General features: G+C 41.8%; 1 protein-coding gene across 4 annotated transcripts in view; it reads right to left on the bottom strand.

The window, feature by feature from the left end:
• Positions 1 to 680: 680 nt before the first annotated feature.
• The window catches only part of LOC125459355 (very-long-chain 3-oxoacyl-CoA reductase-A-like), a 165631-nt gene continuing 142239 nt past the window's right edge, over positions 681 to 24072 (bottom strand). For 3 of the 4 annotated variants that reach the window (XM_048545730.1, XM_048545731.2, XM_048545728.1), the window contains 5 exons: positions 17038 to 17072; positions 13728 to 13809; positions 8105 to 8170; positions 3313 to 3462; positions 681 to 982 (listed from right to left, as the gene is read on the bottom strand). In XM_048545730.1, the coding sequence (XP_048401687.1) occupies positions 869 to 982; positions 3313 to 3462; positions 8105 to 8170; positions 13728 to 13809; positions 17038 to 17072 (447 nt within the window). In that variant the 3' untranslated portion in view covers positions 681 to 868. The remainder of the gene's footprint in view (positions 983 to 3312; positions 3463 to 8104; positions 8171 to 13727; positions 13810 to 17037; positions 17073 to 24072) is intronic. The other variant, XM_048545729.1, reaches the window with a different exon arrangement.

Below are 24072 nucleotides of genomic sequence, written 5' to 3'. Positions count from 1 at the left end.
TGTGAGGCTGGATGAACACAGCAGGCCAAGCAGCATCTCAGGAGCACAAAAGCTGACGTTTCGGGCCTGGACCCTTCATCAGAGAGCTCTCTGATGAAGGGTCCAGGCCCGAAACGTCAGCTTTTGTGCTCCTGAGATGCTGCTTGGCCTGCTGTGTTCATCCAGCCTCACATTTTATTATCTTGGAATTCTCCAGCATCTGCAGTTCCCATTATCTCTAGGTAGTTTAAACCCTATTTTCATAACTGCATCGGTTTATACCCAAGTATTTGACCACTGCATTTTGAAGAACATATGTCCATGAGAGGATTTTTCAGATCAGCCATGATCTCACTGAATGGTGGAGCAAATCCGATGAGCTGAATTGCCCACTTCTGCTCCTACATCTTATGGTCATAAGGCCATAAAGAGGAAAAACGGAAGTCAAAAATAATCTTCAAAGTTGATCAGCAGTACAATTAGTGTTGCAGGTATTGTTTAAAATTGATACTAATTTGTAAAGCGGTACAAGCCAGTGTTGACTAATTTTGAGGTCTGAAGCCAAGAACATAGCAAAGCTTAGTGTTTCATTACTTCAATGCAGACACAGAACTCTGCTTACTAGTATAAGGTTTGTGAACAACTGATAGTATTGACTAATCTTTACCAAAACCAGGAAAATAAAACACAAGCTACTGAACCCCAATGCAATTCTTTTTTAATGAACAGTGCAGCAAAAATGGAACAAGTGTGTTTTCAATCTCCTGACTTGGTCTTTGAGAAAGAAAGAAATTCAGTGAATCATGGTACATGGCTCATAGGAAATTTGAAAATTACATGATAAAGAACCACATTTATTTCGAGCACGTTGGTCAGCAGGCAAATCCTGTCAATCCCCTTTCTCCTTCAGCTTCTTAAAGTGACGGGCACGCAGACTTTGGTTCATCTTCATGGACTGCTTAATGACTAGAGATGTTGGAAGTAGGGATGTTGTAATCCAACCCTAAAAGATATTAGAATATTGACATGCATTTTAATTATTTTTATGACAAGGTTTCTCATGCAAAAGTCAAAATTCTAAGCCAAAATCTGGGATTTCAAAGATGAAGGAAGTCACATGATATTCAAAACATTAAGTCTCTGTTTCTCCACAGATGATGCCAGACCTGCTGAGTTTCTCCAACACTATTTTACATTTGGATTCCCAGGATCTGCAATACAGGGGGTCCCTGACTTACAAATAAAATTGCACCACTGTGTGAGATTGTAAAAGACTGGACATACAACCTTTTCCTTATTTATGAATGGCTACTTTATATTGTTGTGTACTTTGTTCTGACCTGATAAATTTAGACTTGAACAGTCTCCAGAATATAACGGTGAATTCAAAGCTACCACTTGATTTTATTTCAATGTTTATTCAGTGTGAAGTTTTATTCCTTTAAGTAAAATGTTTTCTACAATAATGATAAAATACAAAAAAACTAAGTGATTATATATAGACATAAGAATGTCGGAACAGAACTTAAATCCCAACTTCTTAGTGGGATGGTAGGCAGACAAAGGGACTGTTAATATTAAACCAGGAAAAAGTTAAATAGGTGATTATGAGAGCATCGAGTAGTTGGCTGTGCTGAAAGCAACTGACTTCATGACAGGATCTGGGATTGAGCAAGTGGGTAATAGACAAGGAAGGAGGTCGAGTTCATGTTCAGAAATTGTTCAAGTTGATGCTGAGTCCTGAAAGCTGTAACGTACCAAAGACAGAATATTGCTCCCCCAGTTTGCTCTGTCTCATGGGAGCACTGCACCAGGCCTGAAACAGACATTTGGTGCAGAAACACAGTGATGTGGCAGGCAGCTGGAAACTCGGTCATTTTTACAGATGAAGTAGATGCTCCACAAAGTGATCACCTAGTCTGTGTTTCATTTCACTGGTAGAGGAGGCCACATTGAGTGTACTGGATACAGTAAACTAGATTGAGTAGGCAAATCACTGCCTCACCTGGAAATTGTGTCTGGGGCCTTGGGGAGTGGGCAAACGGTCCAGTGTTGCACCATCTGAGTGTGCATGGGAAAATACCTGAGGGGGTGTGGAAAATGAAGGAGGCATGGATCAGGCATGTCCCAGAGGGAACAGTCCCTACAGAGTGCAGGGGATTGTATACAAAAACACATGGTGGAAATGGTGGCTTATGAACCTCTACATGCCGGGGTGAAGGAGATAGATTGGGAGGGAAGAGCGAGGTGGGGGGGACGGAAGGAGGGAAGAGCGAGGTGGGGGGGAGGGAAGGGGGGGTGAAGAGCGAGGTGGGGGGGGAAGGAAGGGGGGGAGGGAGTTACAGTAAAGGGAGGGCAAGAGAGAGTGAGAGAGGGGGTGCAACAGAGGGAAGCTGACAGTTAGAAGGGGGTACAGTGGAGGGAATGAGAGAGTGTGATGGGTGGTTGGGGGAAGAGATGGAGGGAAGGCGATTGTGAAGGGGCCAAAAACAACACAGATTCAGGATATGAACAGCATGCATAAGGGGTCAAAGGGCATGAAATAAGTGATAAAGAATATACAAGGACGGATGAAGAATGACAGGAAGACACTGAAAAGTGGGAAGATAGGATGATATCAGGAAGCTGCCCAGACTTAAAATCGCTGGGTTTCAAAACAGAAGTTACGAGCATCTCCCATCCTTGCCGAAGTATTTACCATGTTCAACAATCCACTGTGTCAGTCACATACAATCCTCCAAGGCTAGAGAAGGCTGTCAAAGAAAGGGACCATGGACAAGGCTAAGGAGGTCCACCAAATGTGGTGTTTGCGTTCGCCAATACCTGTGGCATCAATGAGGACGGTGACAAGGTGCAAGCAGGTGGAGCGGGTGGTGTTTTGCCAAGCCTTTGGGGTAGGGCAGTTGCTGAGGGGGTGGGGGGGGGAATGCAGTGCATAGAGGGGAGCACGGAGGGGAGGGGCTCCACCAAACCCAGAGCCGCCATAACAGCCAGAAACTAATCTCCACAACAACTGAAGCATGGATCAATTAAAATCCAGAGTAGTCACTGGACAGTCTATCCTTTTCCTCCCTCTCAGATATAATAAAAAACTGGTGGTTGCTTTTAATGTCTCCAACAGGATGCTCCTTCTCACCTAAGACTGTGAAGTTCCCCCAACAATCACTTGGTTCATACCAACAGTAGACCAAGTTGTGCGAGAGGCTGCCAGTACCAATGTAACCACATCCATAATATGTCAGCTCTTTGAAACTAAAGAAAACTTAAAAAAATTGCACCAAAACCAAGTGACAGATTAAAACTGATAAGAAAAGAAGAACTTGCATTCCTCACCATAATGGCATGTGGTAGGTAGCCATTAGTTTGCATCTGAAGACCAACTGTTTTTAAGGCAGCTTTCACATACGTTTCAGGACTCGGTTTGCTTAGGGTTGGCCTTCGGATCTTACTCATCTTTGTAGCCACGTAGAATGGCAGCACACTCTAATAAAAGCAAGTGAAAAGGGAAAAATACAGTAGAATGTAGTAACATTATTGCTGAGAAACAGGTTACTGTTTATGAGCACAACTTTCTCATTTCTGTACATTGTTGCTATTTCATGATCATGACTTAATTTTGAATAGCACAGAAAATTCAAATCTAAAATGGTAACAACTTTGGCGCATCCCACAACAGTAGTAAGTTATTTCAAGTTCTCATGCAAGGAGCAAAGATCTTTCAAATTTATTATCTGATTATCATGCATATAGGAGTTTATGATCAGAAATTGTCTGAAATCAAATAGATATTGCAATTTGAGGCATGATAGGCAGGAGATTAGCACAAGGTAATAGAACCAGTCCGGGTATAATGGGCCAAATAGCCCAGTTTTGCACTGTAGTAATTCTGATTGTTAATTTGTGTTTAAGGTTTGTACAGAACTAGTTACCCAAGTTACCAGAACAGAGTGAATGGAAATACTGTACCAGGGAAGGGAAGTTTAAGTATTAACCACTAGATGGCACAAAGGGGCCAGTACATCAACATACAAGTTGAAAACATTAACTCTTCAACAATTTTTTTTTAAAACAGTATAGTTATTGTAACAAGGCCAGCCAGGTCGACCCCACAGAATGCATTCCCTGACTGGACTAGATTAACTGGTCCAATCAGGGAGTCCCGGCTGACATAAGGACCATGGTGTTTTCCTGGTGAGCAAAATTTAGAATAAAGTTTTAGCACATGATTGATGTGGGGAAAATTAAGCACAGCCGCTGAACCCCTTTTGGCTGTTGTGGCAGTGTAGGGGAAATATAAAAACAAAAATAATAGGAGATTCAGAAGGTCTGCTCAGTCTAGGGACTGGCTGGTTACAGCCCATGTACAGTGCACACATAAATAAAGTGCGACTTGGTGACAGAATACAAAAAACAAGGGAAGAAAAAGAGCAGGGGGTGGGAAGAGAACAGCTGGCTCAGAGGGAACTGGATTGGAGTCAAGGCCTCTTCGTGCCTAAATAAAGGGTGACTTGGTGACTGGATATCAGACTCTGTGGAGCTATTTCAAAAAGTCTAATTGATGAATTTTGTATCCAAACTTAGTCTGATTTATTGCACTCTGACTACAAAATAACACTACCTACTTCAGCAAATATTGTTCTTTTAGCCCAGTGGCCTACATATGTCACTGAATGTAGGTATTGAATAATTTGCTCCTATTTTACTAATTTGTAATTTGGTTGAAGCTTAGGAAAGACTTATGGATCCCAAGTTATTGAGGGTATATTGATCTGCACTGCACATCAGCACTGTAGGTTTATAAAAAAAGCAGACAATTTTTTTATTCGTGGGACATGGGAATTGCTGAATGGTGGTGAGCTGCCCTCTTGAACCGCTGCAGTCCATGTGCTGTAGGTTGACCCACCATGTCCTTAGGGAAGAAATTCCAGGACTTTGACCCAGCAAGTGAAGGAACTCCAATATATTTCAAAGTCAGGATGATGAGCAGCGTGGAGGGAAAACTTGCAGGTGGTGATGTTCCCATGTATTTGCTTCCTGTATCCTTCGGCATGGAAACTGTCACGGGTTTGGAAAGTGCTGCCTCAGGATCTTTGGTGATTTTCTGCAGTGCATCTTGTAGACAGTACTGTTACAAAGTTGGATAGAGTATTCATGAATTGGAAGGCAGGATGTTAGAATTTGTTGGGAAAATGGTTGCAGGGGAAAAAAAAATCAAAAAAGTGCTGTAGTCACTTTAAGAGCTTCTGCTTTGTCTGTGCTTGGAAGTTTATAAATGCAGGCGCAGAGAGTGCCCGAATGGAAACATTTTGTATAGATCAGCCAAGCAGCACTTTTTTCCAAGACAGCAAATTTGAATTTGGCCAATTTATTGTGGGATTCAAACGTAGGTTTGCACTGGAGAGAGGTAAGAGGCTCCGCCCAAGCCTCTTCCCATCCTATTTCATCTCATTATTGACATATGCTTCCATCCCTTCTGGTTTTTCCAGCTTCCCCTTGAATGCATCACTATTGTCCATCTCAATTGGTCCCACATCCTTTCTGCTGTCTGAATAAAGAGGCTTCTTCTGAATTCCCTCGAGTTTCTTCGTGTCATATTAGTGACCTTCATCTTTTGCACTCTGTAAACCACCTCTCTGTATCCGGTCAAACAAAGCATTTTAATAATTTTAAAATCCTTCAACAAGATTGTTAAATACCTGGCTTGTAAATGTTCCTCGTGAGGTAGGGAGGTGCAGATTTAGGGAAGGAATTACAGAGTATAGGGCTTTGGCTCTAAAGGTGTGACTAAGTAAACTGGGAAGTGAGCTTTGAGTTGTAAACTCCAGGATATTTCAGGTGGGTCAAATGGCGTTCTCGGCCACTTAGATTACCACTTGTCCTTTCTTTCCCAATGACATAGGCCCAGCCCCTTTCCTGTTGTATCATGATTCAATCAGTGGTTCGTATGTGGGATTAAGTGCCAGACGAAGTGGTAGACGCAGATACAGTAGCAACATTTAAAATACATTTGGACTGGTACATGAATAGAAAAAGTTTAAAGTGATATGGACTAAACACAGGAGAGTATGATTAGTTTAGTTTGAGCAACCTGGTCATTATGGACAAGTTGGACCAAAGAGTCTGTTTCCATGTTGCTTGAATCTACAACTGTGAGAAGAGGAATGAACAGATCCAAATAAAGTATGAACCACCCTGTATATGAAGAAGTTGCCCCTCTAGTCCCTTTTTCAGGTTCCTCCTCTTACCTTCAAAATGTGACAAAACACATTGATAAGGTCGAGCAGTGCATGTGGTGTATGTGGATTTTGGCAGGGCATTTGATAAGGTTCTCCATGGTAGGCTCATTCAGAACGTAGGGAGGCCTGGGATTCAGGGAAACCTGGCTGTCTGGATACGGAGTTATCTGTCCGGATGCAGACTTGTCTGTCCGATAGAAGACAGAGGGTGGTAGTAGATGGAAGGTATTCAGTTTGGAGCTCGGTGACCAGTGATGTTCCGCAGGGATCTGTTCTGGGACCTCTGCTCTTTGGTGATATTTATAAATGACTTGGATGAGGAAGTGGGTGGATGGGTTAGTAAGTCTGCCGATGACACAAAGGTTGGAGGAGTGGTGGATAATGTGGAGGGCTGTTGTAGATTGCAATGGTACATTGACAGGATGCAAAGCTGTGCAAACAACTGGCAAATGGAATTCAACCCAGAAAAAAAAAGTTTGAGTTGATTCATTTTGGAAGGTGGAATTTGAATGCAGAATACAGGGTTAATGGCAGGATTCTCGGCAGTGTGGAGGAAGAGAGTGATCTTGGGGTCCATGTCCATAGATCCCTCAAAGTTGACAGGCTTGTGAAGGCAGCGTACAGTGTGTTGGCTTTCATTGGCAGGGGAATTGAGTTTAAGAGCCGTGAGGTTACACTACAGCTCTACAAAACCCTGGTCAGACCACACTTGGAATATAGTATTCAATTCTGGTCAGCTCACGTGGACGCTTTAGAGGGTGCAGAGGAGATTTACCAGGATGCTGCCTGCATGCGCGTGCGCGTGTAGGTCTTATGCGGAAAGATTACGGGAGCTAGGGGCTTTTTTTCATTGGAGTGAAAAAGGATGAGAGGTGATTTGAGAGAGGTGTGTAAGATGATGAGGCATAGAGTGAATAGTCAGAGATTTTTTCCCAGGGCAGAAATGATTATTATGAGGGGGCATAATTTTAAGGTGATTGGAGGAAGGTATAGGGGAGATGTCAGAGGTAGGATCTTCATACAGAGGGCGATGGGCACGTGGCATGTGCTGCTGGTAGTGGTAATGGAGTCAGACACTTAAGCGACTATTGGATAGGCAGATGGAGGCTAGTAAAATGTAGGGTATGCAGGGTAGATTGCTCTTCGTCAGATAATAGGTCCGCATAACATTGTCGGCCGAAGGGCCCATACTGTGCTGTACTATTCTAAGTTCTTTCAAAGGGTCGTGAATCCAACTGACTCACTATCCCAGACTGCAATGGATGCTGGGACATTGGAAAAAAAACATATGATAGACAGAGTTTAAATTAGTAAATGGATTGAAGGGTTATGGAGTGTGTGACAGGAAAGTGTAGTTGAGGTAGAGATGAGATCAGCCGTGATCGTATCAAGTGATGGAGCAGGCTTGGAGGGGCTGAATGTACTAGAAGGGTTTTCTAATATTCACTTCATACATTGCCTTCAAGATTTCTTAAGCAGGTATGTCTATACCTTAGGAACAATAATTATTCACCAACCGTGCTAAAACGGTGCATGAAACTACATGTTTCACCACTTTCAATTAAAAGTTTTGCCACAGAAGTGGATCGAGATTGAAAATAACTTCACAATTTAAGTCAGGGAAAAGCTAAAATATTCAGGCAAATTTACTTAACCTTGGGTACACAAATACAGCAATGCTTAAGAAAATATCAAATTTGTAATTTCTTTTACAAGTTTTGTTTCGAAGATCAGTTCTGTCTTTTTCTCAGCAACACCATCTTTTTGCTTTCACCCTCCAGCTTGCGTCATACTGGCAGCTATGCAAATACAATTTACTGTAGTTGCCATGACAACAGTTCCTATAGTAACCATACAGTAACAAGGATACTTCTCCAAGCTCTACTTACCTGGACAATGATTCCCTTGCTCTTGTACTCAACATGTAGCGCTTGCGAAAAGAAATCCACAAAAGACTATTGAAAATAAACAGGAATGAAGTCAGGACAGAGAGAGGGAGGGAGAGGGAGAGAGTTTGGCAGTATGCTGTTTGAGGTTTAACTGTAAAGCAGTCATTTAGATTCTTGGAGGTTGTAATCTTGGTGCAGAACCTCACCTGCCAGGAGCACAGATTAGTAATTTGAGGCACAAGGCGAGTAGGTCCTGCATGATTTTCAGTCCTGAATAGAAATGATTTTCAGCCCAAACCTCGTACCCAAACTGCCAGAATGTGATCACAGTGGGAAAAGCCTTGTGCCAGGACACAAAATTCACGAAATCTACTATTGAGTGAAAATAATAGTCAAGTCAATCATCTTGCTGTTCATTCTCAAAATTAGAACATTATTTTTTTTTAAAAACTATGAGACTTTAAACAGCCTTGATTTGAGCCAGAGCTCAGCAAACATCCAGGCGGTCCTTAGGTTACAAACATGTTCCATTCCCAAGTTTGTAAGTCAATTTATAAGCATATTGGAACATACTATTGACTAAGCAAGCCACACATTGAGGATAATTGGGAAATGGGCAGCAAAGTGGCCTCATCACCTTTAGCCATTTGGGATGGCATAGTGGCTCAGTGGTTAGCACTGCTGCCTCCGTGTCAGGGCCCCAGGTTCGATTCACCCTTCGGCAACCATCTGTGTGGAGTTTGCACATTTTCCGTGTTTGCATGGATTTTCTTCAGGTGCTCTGGTTTCCTCCTATAGTCCAAATATGTGCAGGTTAGTGGATTGGCCATGCTAAATTGCTCCAGTGTGCAGGGATGTGTTAGTTAGACTGATTACCCATGGGTACTGGTGACAGGGAGAGGGTAGGGGGTCAGTCTGAGTAGGATGCTCTTCGGAGGGTAGGTATGGACTTGATGGGCCGAAAGATCTGCTTCCTTATTGGAGGGATTCAATCAAATATCTGCTCCAAGTATGACTAGAAGTTTACATATTCAATTATTAGAATCAAAGCAATATGGGATATTATTTGTCAGTGAGAGTATTCAAAAGTCAAATGTTCATAAGTAGGGGGCTCCCTGTAGGTATTTTGAGTGGGAGAGGAAGTATAAACTGTGGGGTTTGTTTGGACTGCTTCCTTTACATTCAACAGGATATTGTAGTAAGTAGTTATGAAACTAAATTTAATAAATCAGTTAATTTATCAATTTTTTTTCCCTGCTGGATTACAAACTTCTTTGGTCTGGGTTGAAATCCCACTCATGACTTGAGGAAAAATTCTGCACTGACCCTCTAGTGCAGTACTGAAGGACTGCTGCATGGTCGGTGTTAGCACCTTTCAGATGAGAGAAATGTAGATCCTATCTGACTTCTCAGGTGGAGTTTAAAGATCCCATATTTGAGAAGAGCAGGTAAGTGAATGCTAGTGTGTGACCAATATTTGTTCCTCAAAGGGACCATTAGACCAGATTATCCAGTCACTATCATGTTATTGTGCACAGCAAATTCCCACAAACAAAGTGCCTGGCATATTTTCAAACATCACACCCGTGACTTCACTTTGAAAGTACTTCATTTTGTGGTGTCTAGTTGTTGTGAAAGATGCAATAAAATGCAAGTTTCTCTTTACTCAGTCTTGCATGTGATTCTAATCACAGTTGCCTTCAGTCTTTGGACATGGTTGTTATGAAAGTCTAACCTCCTCCCGTCAGGGTAACTTTGAATAGCCAATAATTGTGGTCTTGCTGGCAATACTTAAAGACTCAGACAAAATCTGCTCCTTGATGCATTTCAGATGGTAATACCTCAGAGTCCAACTGCCAATCAGCACCTTTTCCTATGGGGTATAAATTGTTGTTTCCTTTGACAAACAGCATTCTTGCCTGTGTCCTGATAATTGCAGGTCAGAATGCTCCAACAGGTTGTCTCTTTTGTCAGCAATCAGATTTTCTTTTGAAAAAACTGGCACCAATTAAATCAACAAGCAAGATTTCATACAAGTCTTAACCTTATAATTAGGAGGCACCAGGTGGAATATCTACCTTGGCACAAAAGAATAATTACACTACCTGCTTAGATTTCATTTGCATCAACTGTCCTGATAATAGAATATTTTTGTCCTGTTTGAAGCAGTTAAGTTCTGAAATACCATTGTAACATCCCAGGTGTTGTGGGATGACAGGTTGAAGGGAGGTAAGATTTTCAATTGTGTGAACAATAGGGAATATATTGGACAGCCACACCTGGCTGTCCCACCTTTGCCTGAAGAAACAATATTTATTTTATTAGGTTTAAGGTTAAAAGAGAACACAGAATGAGAAGTTACAGAATTGGTCATATTTGTCTGATTGGACAGGATTAAGCCAGACACTAGTTTCAGCAGCAACACCAATGTTTTTGCTATCCCAAAAGCCAACTGCCAGGTTTCCCATATTCCACTCAAATAACTTCTGCATGTCCAAATTTCAGCTGCGGCTTGCCTCAAGTCCTCATCCTCCGATGCCTGTATGTTTTTTGACCTGTAGCCACTCTCTGTACAGCTATGACTCCAATTTAGAATCCTTAGTCTTGTATTCCAATCCATCTGTAGTTTTACCCCCACACCCCACATTTCAGTCATCTCCTACAGCAGTTCATGTATTCTGCTTTCTTTCAATTGACCTCTTGCGCACCCCAGTTTCCTGCACACCACTAGTGAAACATATCTAGGATCTAGAATTTTCTCCCCAAAATTCTCCACTTCCTTTATTGTGCTTCTGAAAATCAGCCTCTTTGATTTGCTGTTGACAACCTGCCATAATATCTCCTTGCGCGGCTCAATGTCAGATGTTGTCCCATAACACAACTGTCAAATGCCTGCGCAAGGACCATTTCTTTTTGGACTGTAGAATTAAAAATGGGAAAAGATGCTGCTTAAATCAAGGAAACTGTGGAAGATGTTGCAGTTTTACCAACAAATTGCTGTGGAGATGATGGCCCAGTGGTATTATGGCTGGACTATTAATCCAGAGACCCAGATAATATCCTGGTGATTTGGGTTCAAATCCCACCATGGCAGGTGGTGGAATATATGACTTCAATAAATACCTGAAGAGTCTAATGATGACCATGAATCCACTACCAACTGTCAGAAAAACCCATCTGGTTCACTAATGTCCTTCAGGGAAGAAAACTGCCATCCTTACCTGGTCTGGTCTACATGTGACTCCAGACCCACAGCAATGTGGTTGTCTCTTAACTGCCCTCTGGGCAATTAGGGATGGGAAATAAATGCTGCCTCGCCACTGATTCCCTCATCCCATGAATGAACAAAAAGAAAACTCATTGCAAGCTGTATCTAAAAATGTTGCCGTATTTAAACAGTGGGGGTGAATACTAGAAACATTTCAGGCGGCACGGTGGCTCAGTGATTAGCACTGCTACCTCACAGCACCAGGAATCTGGGTTCAATTCCACCCTCAGGCAACTGTGTGGAGTTTGCACATTCTCCCCGTGTCCACATGGGTTTCCTCCACATGCTCCAGTTTCCTCCCACTGTCCAAAGTTTTGCAGGCTAGGTGAATTAGCCATGCTAAATTGCCCGTAGTGTTCCAGGATGTGTAGATTAGGTGTGTTACGGGGGATGGGCCTGGTGGGATGCTCCGAGGTTTGGCATGGACTTGGTGAGCTGCAGGGCTTGCGTCCACAGTGTAGGGGTCCGATGACCTGAATGAAGTGTGTGCGCGCGCGTGTATTCAAGGCAGTTGTGTCTACTGACTTTGGCTGGTTTTCAAATTAACCAGTTGTTACATATTCAGCATAGTAACAAGCACTTGGTTAGTTTCTATTCAGAGATAGTGAAAGGATGAATCCTCAAACAGTGAATGAATGCTTGAGAATCAGTGTTGCTACAATGTTGCATCATTAGTAAAGAACTGCAAGACAAAATAAAACAAATCATCCATGTCTTTGATCCAGATCTGTGCCAGAACTGTTTCTGATTAATTTCCCCCCTCCGCCACTCAATTTTCTTCATTCATGAGAGCAGGCATTTTTTAAAAGGGTAGAGTTTAAGTTATTGAGTCTTAAGTTTGCAATTCATGTTTTTTGCCATTGATAGAAAGCAGTTTGATTACAATAAACACTTATTTTCTTATTAATTGAAAAGAACTGGTGTGTACATTCATTTAACCTAATTAGACAGTTAATAGAATTGGAGAACTCAATATTTTGAATCAAATTTTCACATCTGGGACAACTCCAGGGATTGTGGAGCTCGATTTCCAGTTGGGGTATGATGTTTGAAATATACTATATTTATGGCACTTTATAAACACAAATGGTTATTAATCATGGGATGTAGGTGTCACTGGCTAGGCCAGCATTCATTGCCCATCCAGAGAAGTGGTGGTGAGCTGGCCTCAACAAATACTGCTGGCTGTTTGACGCAGAAAGGCCTGTAATGTCATTGAGAGGGAGTTCCAAAATTTTGACCCAACAACAGTAAAAAATGGCAAGTCAGGATGATGAGAATATTCAAGAACAAATCATCAAAACATGAGCAAACGTAACTCAAAACGGTTGACAATGAACATCGCTGGCAAGCCACCAGATTTTTCTTCATTCCACAAGAGCTAAACAAAATCTTCTACAAGAATTGAATTAGCCATAATCTGCTGTTGCAGCACCTCAAGTTCAAATTGTCTTAGCATCTACGTCTCTTCCAAATACACACTGAAGAGACAGATGAGAATTGTTTACAATCCTATTCTGTAGGGAGCTTAGAGAAGTGAACATGCATGATTGTACTAAGGACGACACATTTAACTACTTTCCACAAAGCAGACTTCCCTGCCAGGAACGTTTTGTTTGGGATATCACAATACTTCTGTTGCTTAAATTCACAGTTGAACAAGTATTATTGGGATCACAAATATTTCACAATATAGAATTTGACATACCAAAGTTGTAACTCAGGCAAGCTGTCAAAAGTCAAGTTGAATCTGCTTTTTAGGCTACAAACTGAGACATAAGTGGAGGCCAAACTTTCACTGTACGCTGAATAAATTTTGAGATTCCCATTGTTTTACTGTGTTTACAGAAGCAAATGCCAATGAAAATATCTATGACCCATTTTTGTTACTAGGTGTCAGCATTATTCACTCCTAATTTAGTTACAGCATTGTACAGATACTAGGTAGCTCTAACTAACTTCTGTGTCGTAAGCTTCAGTGTATTTTCTGCAAAACTTATTAATATTTCTTAATGTCATAAAAAACTTAATATTGATAATAACATTAAAGTCTTAAAATTCATTAAGTGCCAAGTGCTGCAGATGCTGGCAGTCTGGAGAAACTGGCAGCATCTGAAGGTGAAAAACAGTTAATATTGAGGCCTGAATGACTTTTTTCAAAAATTTAACATGCTGTTGCTATGATTTAAAAACAACATCCAATTCATACATTTGATACATTGGGCAAAATTCAGATGGTAACTGTGGGAAAGACAAAGAAACAAACAAATACAATGGGAATTTACAAGGTAACTGCCCCTCTACATGTGTACCAACATAAACACAAAAGAACCCTAAGGGTAGGCAACACGTCACCTTGGTGGCAGAGTACAGAGTCAGCAAAGGTACAGGATAGAGTGCACTAGCTGATGACACATTGAGGATGATGCCTTTTGACCTGTTAAAAATACACAATACAATTAACGACTGGAATAAACAAGGATGATTTTTATACTGAACATTCAAAGTAACATTATAAACACAAAAAGTTTAACCCTGAAGTTGCTATAATAGAAGGTCTGAAATAAATCATTAAAAGGATTATTTCATGTGCATATTGGGAAGATTTTGTAAGGGTATAGTTGTCATCACCATGAAGGTGGTTGTATAACGTTGAGCAATAGGACAGTAGCTATGATATGCTCAGTACACTGAAACCACGAGGTGTGACTCTCTCCAACAGTTATTTCACACTATTTTGAATTTATGATGAGTGAACCATAACTGCATGCCTATAACCTGACTTCAGAAATCAAAACTGATGAAAAATGTGGATACTGCACTGCTATTTAATAGGAAGTGGACTTTTGGATATTTATCCAACTATTACACAACTGACCATAATCTCAAGGAGAAAAGGTGCACAGAAAATTTCAGATGAAACAAATGCAAATTTATATTCGAGGAAACAGATATATGCTCAAGTGAATCCACTAACAGATGATCAGAAAACAATTTCAGAATAGATATTTGGCAATACAATGCACAAATCTGTACACTTATTCACAGTCTGAAGCTCTGGACAATGGTAAAAATGTGTAATTGTGGGATCATATTTGAGATTTTGAAGTGAAATGACAGGCAAAATACTCCTCCTGTTCAGGAAGTAGTTAGGTTTGAAAACATTTTCACAATGTTTGTTTGTTTGATTGAACCGTTTAACCTGAACAAAAATACTATTTTCTGCATTACAAGTAACAAGAATATCCTTGAACAGGAACACAGACTCATGGAAAGCTATACGGCGTCCCCATTACAAATCAAAGATCAAGACTACACAGAGAATCCAATGTAGGAGATACAAAAACAGCAGAATTGCAACACTATTTTCACCCCAGTCCTCTCTCAGGGCCAAGTACTTGTGACGGTTTAAATACGTTCTTTCAGTGATCAAACTACACCTGTGGCCTTCATAATCCCGTTTGATACTTGTGCATTTCTTACCCATGTATAAGGTATATTTACAAGGTACATGTCATGTTCCTCAGTCAGTGCACCTAATAGTAAACATGTTGATGTATGCACAGCTTTCTTCCTTTCATACGGAGCACATGGATTTATGCCAGGGCCTTAAATAACAATTCAGAATACATGCAGAATGCATGTGATCCTTGCTTTTAAGTCAGTTACAGTATAGCTAGATTGGTAGAATTTTTTTTAAAACACAGGATCAAGAGATTATTTCCTATTTAAGGTGCTGAATAGTATTAAACATCACTTAAAATGTCTGTTAATTACTTTTGCCTCATGATCACCAGATACAATGATGCTGCTGCAAGGAAATGATGGTACTCCCCATGTGTTTACAAAATTTACTTTCCGCAGATAGCTAATTAAGGGCTCTAATGAACACAAATATTCATGGAGACAAAGAGAAAAAACAAAGGTGCATTCCAGGCAAGACACGAAAGTAATCTCAAATCTATTGATGTCTGTAAAAGATCATAGTTTTTAAATTGATTGACAATGTAATGCAGCATTACTGGAAAATTAACTAGGGTTCCACCCACAACCAAGTGACATCCAGAGAACTATAAACTGCAGTCTTGTAAATCTTATTCACTAGTGATGGTCCAATTGTGACATTAGCTGTTTACAATGACTTCCTTAAAAAAATGCAAGTCCATACTTTCGTAGGGAACCACTTAAAATTTCATACCAACAAACAGATAGGATTATTGCACAATGCTAATTCTACTAGGCCTCTTAAGTGTCCAACTTTTAACATCCCTAACACTGGGCTGTTTTGTATAGATTAACAATCCATATTTAAGACTTGTTTGCAAACCAGAGCAGCATTCCTTATGTGGGACTGTACTAGGAAGCCACTAAAGAAGCAAGGAAAAAGAAATGTTAAAAGCTTGACGCATGACCCCGTTCCACAGCGCGAGGTTGCTGCCAGTTGAGATTGTCTCCCATTCACAGCATTCCTCTGCTTCTGGGACTTGTCACTGGACAGCTGGCAGAGAAACGGGCAACTCTTATTTAACGGCTGACGATGCACAAGGAGGCTCAGAAGCTGTGACAGGCACCAGCAACCCACCCAATTTATTCAAATCAATTTGGCTGCTCACATGTAGTTGCGTTTTAGGTCTCCGTTATGGGCAGCACAGTGGCTCAGTGGTTAGCACTGCAGCCTCACAGCACCAGGGACCCCGGTTCAATTCCAGCCTCGGGCAACCGTCTGTGCGCCGTTTGGACATTCTCCGCGTGCCTGTGTGGGTTTCCTCTAGGTGCTCTGGTTTCCTCCCGCAGTCCAAAGATGTGCAGGCTAGGTGGATGGGCCATGCTAAATTGCCCAGTGTTCAGGGGCATGTGGGTTAGAGGGGGATGCTTCAAGGGGCGGTGTGGTCTTGTTGGGCCATAGGGCCTGTTTCCACACTGTAGGGAATCTAATCTAATCTAATCCTGGTTGACGAGTGGGCTGTGTTCTTTATAGGCTTGAAACAGCCTCTGACCAACGTTTACACTTTTATCTTTGACCCTGCAATGCCCCAGGCTGCGGAAAGAAAGCTAGACTTTGAATGACAGTTTCAGGAGCAATGATGTAAGAATATGGAAGCTTTAAATTGTTCACATTAGGTTGGAAAACCTTAAAATCCGACAAGATGTAAAACAGCAAAATATTTGACCTTTTAACCTATGAAAGACATCATAAGTGGCAAACGTGTGAGCTAATTAACGTGGTTCTCACTTATGGAATAAGTCTGAAGTTTTAGTTGTGGATTCTCAGGAGTTCAGCTTCTTTCACACAGGGCCAATATTTCATTTTTAAATGACCAGTGAATAAAAAGCTCTGTATTCATTTCTTTCAGTGCTGTTTATGGCTGGTGAGGTTATCCTTGGGAAACACCAAAGCAACTGCCTTTAAAAATGTCAAAAACCTACTGCAGAAAACTAGGTTGTGCTAGACTGATGACTCATTTCTTTGAGTGTGTTCACCTACAGAAAGAAATAGTCACAATATCAAAAAGGGGAGACTTCCTTGAGCCTATGAATCATTCTCTATGATACATATATTGTTACTCAATCATTTAAACAGAGCGACAAGGTTCATTAGTCATTCTAAATGAATTCTTGAAGGAAGGATTCTCCCTTATAAATAATAATGACTTGAGTGACTCACCGCTTCACCATCGCAGGCAATACCATCTTAGTCATCTGCAGGAGCAAAATAAGTGAAATATCAAAAGAAAATTCAAAAGAAATTGTAAACCTAATTTAAGAATTGTGTTGTATCCTAAAATTTATCGAAAGAAATAAAACCAAAATATGACAGGTCTTTACATGATTCAAAGCATAAATATTTTCTTTTAGCATAATCCTCTTTGAAAAACTCCTACATATACGAGCTAGAAAAATCTTGTATGAGCATGACAAACAGCGTCCATTCAGTGTTTAAGCTGCAAAACAAGGGTGGTACAGTTTCTTCACAGTAAGCGAATAGCAGGCATCAGGTAGAGTAGTTATAGCAGAACAGGCTGCAAAGGGTAGTGAAAAACTTCAAACATCCACAAGGATATGCAGCACAGTGACTCAGTGCTTACCAAAGCTGCCTTGCAGCACCAGGGACCCAGGTTTGATCCTTGCATCAGGCAACTGTCTGCATCAAGTTTGTACATTCTCCCATGTTTGCGTGGGCTCCCTCTAGGTCCTCCTGCTCCCTCCCACAGTCCAATTATGTGCCTTTAGGAAGACTGGCCCCAGGGTCCAGGGATGTGCAGACTAGGTAGGTTAGCCATGGGAAATGCAGGATTACAGGGCGAGAGTCAGGGGTGGGTCCGCGTTGGATGCTCTTCTGCGGGTCAGTGTGGATTCGATGGGCCAAATGGCCTGTTTCCACACAGTAGGGATTCTACAATCCCATGATTTAATTGGACCAGAAATTTACTGATGGTTATGTTAACCTGACTGCCTTCTTTCCAGCCAGACGCCAGCTCTGACAGCTCCTCCTACTGCCCCCTTGATCGTGAACTCACCCCCAACCACCAAATCATCGTCTCCTGGACCATCCACAACTTCATCACTTCACGTGATCTCCCACCCACAGCCTCCAACCTCATCGTTCCGCAACCCCGCACGGCCTGTTTCTATCTCCTTCCCAAAATCTGTAAACCTAGCTACCCTGGTCACCCCAATGTCTCCATCTGCTCCCGGCCCATCAAACTTATCTCCACCCATCTCGACTCCATTTTCTCCCCCTTGGTCCAGGAACTGCCCACCTACGTCCATGACATCACCCACACCCTCCAACACCTCAAACTTCCGATTCCCTGGTCCCCAACACCTCATTTTTACCATGGACATCCAGTCCCTATACATTTGCATTCCGCATACAGATGATTGAAAGGCCCTCCGCTTCTTTCTGTCTCGCAGGCCCGACCAGTCTCTCTCCAGCGACACCCTTATCGGCTTAGCTGAACTTGTCCTCACCCTTAACTTCTCCTTCAATTCCTCCCACTTTCTACAAAGGGGGTGGTCATGGGTACTCGCATGGACCCAAGCTATGCCTGCCTCTTTGTAGGTTACATGGAGCAATTCCTCTTCCAAAGCTACACTGGTCCTAACCCCCACCCCCACCTCTTCTTGCGTTACATCGATGACTGTGCCGGTGCCACCTTGTGCTCCCACAGGACTCGAACAGTTCATCCACGTCACTAACATCTTCCACCCCAACCTTAAGTTCACCTGGACCATCTCCAATACCTCTGCCTCCTTCCTGGACACCTGTTTCTATCTCTGGCAACCACTTGGAAACTGATATTCATTTTAAGCCCACCGTCTCCCACAGCTACCTAGAATACACCACCTCTCTCCCACCTTCCTGCGAAAATGCCATCCCCTATTCCCAATTCCTTCATCTCCATCACATCTGCTCCTGAGATGAGGCATTCCACTCCCGGACATCCCAGATGTCCTCGTTTCTCGAGGACTGCAACTTCCCCTCCAGTGGTTGAAAACACCCTCAACCGCGACTCTCATTTCCTGCAACTCATCCCTCACACCTCCTCCCTGCAATAACAACCAAAACAGAATCCCCCCGCGTCCTCGCATACCATCCGAGCAATCTCTGGATCCAACGCATCATCCTCCAGCACTTCTGCCATCTGCAATCTGACCCCACCAAAGACATTTTTCCCTCCCCACCCTTGTGCCTTCCAGAGGGATCACTCTCTCCGTGACTCCCTTGTCCGCTCCACACTCACCACCAACCCCGACACTTTTCCCTGAAACCGCAGGAAGTGCTACACCTACCCCAACACCACCACCCACCCCCCCCTCACCTCCATCCGAGCTCCACCCTTCCCACTGAGCCACAATAATCCCGTATGTGCATCACCTACCTCCATCTCACCTACCCCTCCCCCCAGACCCAACCCCTCCCTCTATCTATTTCTGGGCTCTCCTCCCCCTCCCCAGCCCTGACAAAAGGTTTCAGCCCAAAACGTTGACTTTCCTGCTCCTCGGATACTGACTGACCTGCTGTGCTTTTCCAGATCCACATTTAATAATGCAACTCAACGCTGGGATACTATTGAGGGAGGGAAGAGTGGATCCAAGTCTAGTGTTTTTGCCTTAAATAAAGTTAACTTTGAGGGCATGAAGACACAGCCAGCTAAAGTCAACTGGGAAATTGGTTTACAGGTTAGGAATCATGGGATCTATCCAAGGTTACTGAGAGAAACAAGGGAAGAAATAGCTGGGGCATTAGCGGATATGTTCACATCCTCTTCAACCACAGCAAGGTTCCGGAGGACTGGAGATTAGCCAATGCTGCTCTTTTGTTTAAAAAAGGAAGCAGGGACAATGCAGCAAATTATGGGCTGGTGAGCTAAGATGGGGAAGATACTGAGGGACAAGGTATATACACATTTGGAAGAAAATGGACTAGTTAGTGACAGGCAGCATGGTTTTGTACAGGGAAGATAATGTCTCACTAACCCAATTTTTTTTGAAGAGGTGAAAAGGATAATTGATGAGGGAAAGGCTTTGGATGTAGATTATGTGGACTATAGTAAGGCATTTGATAAAGTCCCACATGGAAGATTAGTACAAAAATGAAAATCGCATGGGATTCAGGGTGGGCTAGATGGATGGATGGATACAAAACTGACTCGGTAACAGAAGACAGTAGTGATGGAAGGGTGTTTTTACCAGAATGGAGACTAGTAACTAGTGATGTTCCACAAGGATCAGTCTTAAGTCCTCTATTGTTTGTAGTATACATAAATGATGTGGAGAAAGCGTGGGTGGTCTTATTAGTAAGTGCACATGACATGTAAATTGATGGAGTTGTTAACAGTGCCGATGATAGTCAAGGGAAATAACAGGATATAGGTAGATGTGCGACTTGGACACAGAAATAACAGATGGAGTTTAATGGAGAAAGACGTGGTGGTGCATTTTGGAGGATCAAATTTAGGTGTGAATGATACTGTAAATGGCAGAACCCTTAGGAATATTAACCCAGATGTGGGCACGCTGGTCCAAAGTTCCCCAGAAGTGGCAACACAGGTGGCCAAAGTGATTAAGATGATGTACAGCATGCTTGCCTTATTGGCCAGGGCATGGAGTACAAGAGTTGGTAAACCATGTTACAGCTATATAAAACCCTTGTCGGGTTGCATTTGGAGTATGGTGTGCAGTTTTGGTCGCCAGATCACCAGAAGTACATGGAAGCTTTGGGGAGAGTGCAGAGAAGGTTCACCAGAATGTTGCCTGGTCTTGACATCATTGGCTATGAGGAAAGGTGAAAAGGACTTGGATTGTTTTCACTGGGAATGTGGTGGCTCAGAGAAGACCTGATAGAGGTGAATAGTCAGAGGCTTTTTCCCCAGGGTTGAAGTGTCAATTACAAGGGAGTACAGGATCAAGGTGAAAGAGTAAGTTTAAGGTGATGTGTGAGGGGAGCTTTTAATGCAGAGTGGTGGGAGCCTACAAAGTACTGCCAGGAGTAGTGGTATCAGGTACACTGGCATCATTTCAGAGGCATCTGGATGATAACGTGTAGGGAGGGAATAAAGTGATATGGGCCAAAGAAGAGCAGTTTTTTTTTTAGAAAGTTTAATGAGGGCATGATATTCAGCACAGGGTCGGGAGGGCCAAAGGGTGTGTTCCTGTCCTGTACTTCTCTTTTGTTCTTTGAATCAAGAAGCTAGCATACAAGTTCCCTGGGTAATAGGGAAGGTGAGTGAAACTTTGGTCTTTGAATCAAAGGGATTACACAAATAGGGAAATCTTACTAAAACTATACAAGGCACTAGTTTGGGTGAGGGAGGGGCTAGGCATTGTGACACAGTGGTAGTGCCCTTACTTCTGGACCAGGAGGTCCACATTAACATCCCACCAGCTCCAGGGATATATAATTGTATTGTTGAATAGATCGTGCATGTATGTTTTCTAATCAGTCTACATCACACTTAGGGTGTGAAGAGTTTTGGTCCCCCTATCTAAGCAAGATACAATAGTATTAGAAGCAGTCCACAGGTGGTTCATTAGGTCGATCCTGGACATGGAAGGTTATTATGAGGAGTTGAGCAGTTTGGGTCTGTACTTAGAGTTAAGATTGAAAGACAACTTTATTAAAACATAGGACACATTTGGCCCAATAGGGTAGGCACTGAAAGTTTGTTTCCATTTATCAGAAATTCTAGGACCAGAGGGCACAATCTCCAAATTGGTGTCATCTATTTAAGATGGAGATGAGGAGGATTTCTTCTCCCAAAAAGTGGTGGATCCATTAATTTAATAAAAACATTGAGGGCAGTCGAGGCTGGGTCATGTATATTTTAATGGCTGAGAATACATAGATTTTTAAATCAGCAAGAGAATCAAGGGTTATGGTGACGAGAGGAGCAGAGTGCAAAGGGCAAAGTGGCTTCAATGTACTCTTACGACTTCTGGTCAGTAGTGGCGCAGTGATAAACATTTGAGGAAGTATTTCAAAATACTCCGTAAAGGTACTTTCTCATGAGAAAAAAGGCTTAAGGGAAGGATGCATCATTTGTAACTAAGGGTGTTAACACATGACCAAAAACATTAAAGAGAGAGAAAGCTAGCAAGAAGTGAGGTTTTAAAGAGGTACATACAAGGAAAAAAGGCAATGAGTGTTGATCATCGAGACAGTGTTGAGACTGTCTCTCAACAGAATTAATGACTGAAAATAATGAAATGGCACAGAACTATAATAAAACAACAAAATAAATATTTTGCAGTTGCCTTCACTTTAGAGGATATAAATGATAATTCAGAATTGAGAGTACAAAAGGTGAAAGGAAGGGAGAAACTGGTTTAGTAGGGAAAGGGTACAGTGATAAATTATTAGAACTTAAAGTTCCAGGTCCTAAAGGACCTTATCCCATTGTCTTAAAGGAGGCAAGCTGCTGAAATAGTAGATGCACTAATTTTAATTTTCCAAAGTTCGCTAGATTGTGAAAAGGTGCCACGAGATGGGCAAATAACAAATGCAACTTCTCTATTCAAGAAATGTGGAGAATGAAAGCCAGAAACTATTAGATAATTGTCTTGACATCAGACATAGGGAAAACGATTGATTGAGGAGAAGAGCAGGGTGCTTTGAAAAATGTCAATCTCAAAAAGTTAATGAAAGGGAAGTCTTACTCGACTAACTATTAGAGTTTTTTGAGGAAGTAACAAGAAATATGGATGAGGAACAAAGAATGTGGTGTATTTTGATTTCTACAAGGCATGTGACAAGGTATCATGTTAAAGATTACAACACAAAATGAAAGCTTATGATGTGAGGAACAATAATAATGTGGACAGAAGATTGTTTAATTCATTAGAAGAAAACAGTAGGCGTGATGACTAGAATGTCCAAAAAAAATCAAGCAGTCGTCAAATAATTATAGTTTACACTAATGACTCAGTTGAAAGAACCAAATGTATGATTGCTAAATTTGTTTACAGCCAGACCATCTAACCTGCACACCTTTGGACTTTGGGAGGAAACTGGAGCACCTGGGAGGAAACCCATGCCAACACAGGGATAACATGCAAATTCCACAGACACAATCACCAAAGGCTAGAATCAAACCCACGTCCCTGGCACTGTGAGGCAACAGTGCTAACCTCTGAACTAATCATGCTGTATTACATTTTCCATGACAAGAGAATATGCTTCACACAGGACGACACATAATTTGTATTGATTTGCATGCTCAATGACGTCAAGAACCCACCAAGAACGACTATATACGAGTGTGTGGTTGGTTCAGAATTAGGATATTCACTAAATTGGTATCTTTATCAAGTATCTTATTTGTATAGTACTGAACTTACATCCATTGACTATTAACATTAAATACTGGTGCAAACCTGATACATGTCAGTATTCTTGGGTGTGGGAATTTAAATCTGTGACTAATATAAATATTAGGCCTGTATTCCAACAATGTGACCCATCTATCACTGATACTGAAACAAAGCTGGAAACTCCACTTGGAAGTTTTTAAACAGATCAACCAAGGTGGTCTAATTAAATGTTTTAGAATCACAGACCTTCCTTAATATCATGTAAATAAAACATGCTGCTGCAGTAGTAGTAATCTTAACGGACTAGCAATGCAGAGGCCCGGGTAACGCTCTAGGTTTGAATGCCATCATTGTGGCTGCTTCGATTTAAATTGAATGGGTAAATGTGGAATTAAAAGCCAGCCTAATGTAACCACAGATGCTCCCCTCTGGAGAGAAGACCATAGCTATCCTCAACATCCAGGCTACATTTGACATAGTACGACATCAAAACTATGGTTCAATTAGAATAGAGGGAACATTCTCCATTATTGGGAGTCAAACTAGCACAAAGATGACTGGGGTTTTTGGAAGCCAATTATCTCATTCCCATTCCATCACTGCAGGAGTTCCTTACGGTAACAATCTTCACTTGCTTCAATTACCTTCCTTGCACCAGATGACCAAAAGGCTGATGATTGCATTACATGGAACACCATTTGCAGCAACTCAGACACTGGTGCTATCCATTTAGAGCAAAACACAGCCAACATCCAGATTCGGACTGATAATTGGCAAGTAACATTCATGTCACATGCGACAGTCAATAAACATCTCCAACAAAAGAATCCAACCATTTCACTGAATATTCAATGGTATTATCAACTACCTAATACCAATACTCAGA

The sequence above is a fragment of the Stegostoma tigrinum genome, chromosome 17 (genome assembly GCF_030684315.1).
Source record: "Stegostoma tigrinum isolate sSteTig4 chromosome 17, sSteTig4.hap1, whole genome shotgun sequence".
NCBI classification, from domain to species: Eukaryota; Metazoa; Chordata; class Chondrichthyes; order Orectolobiformes; family Stegostomatidae; genus Stegostoma; species Stegostoma tigrinum.
This window is presented reverse-complemented; position numbering and strand designations above follow the sequence as displayed.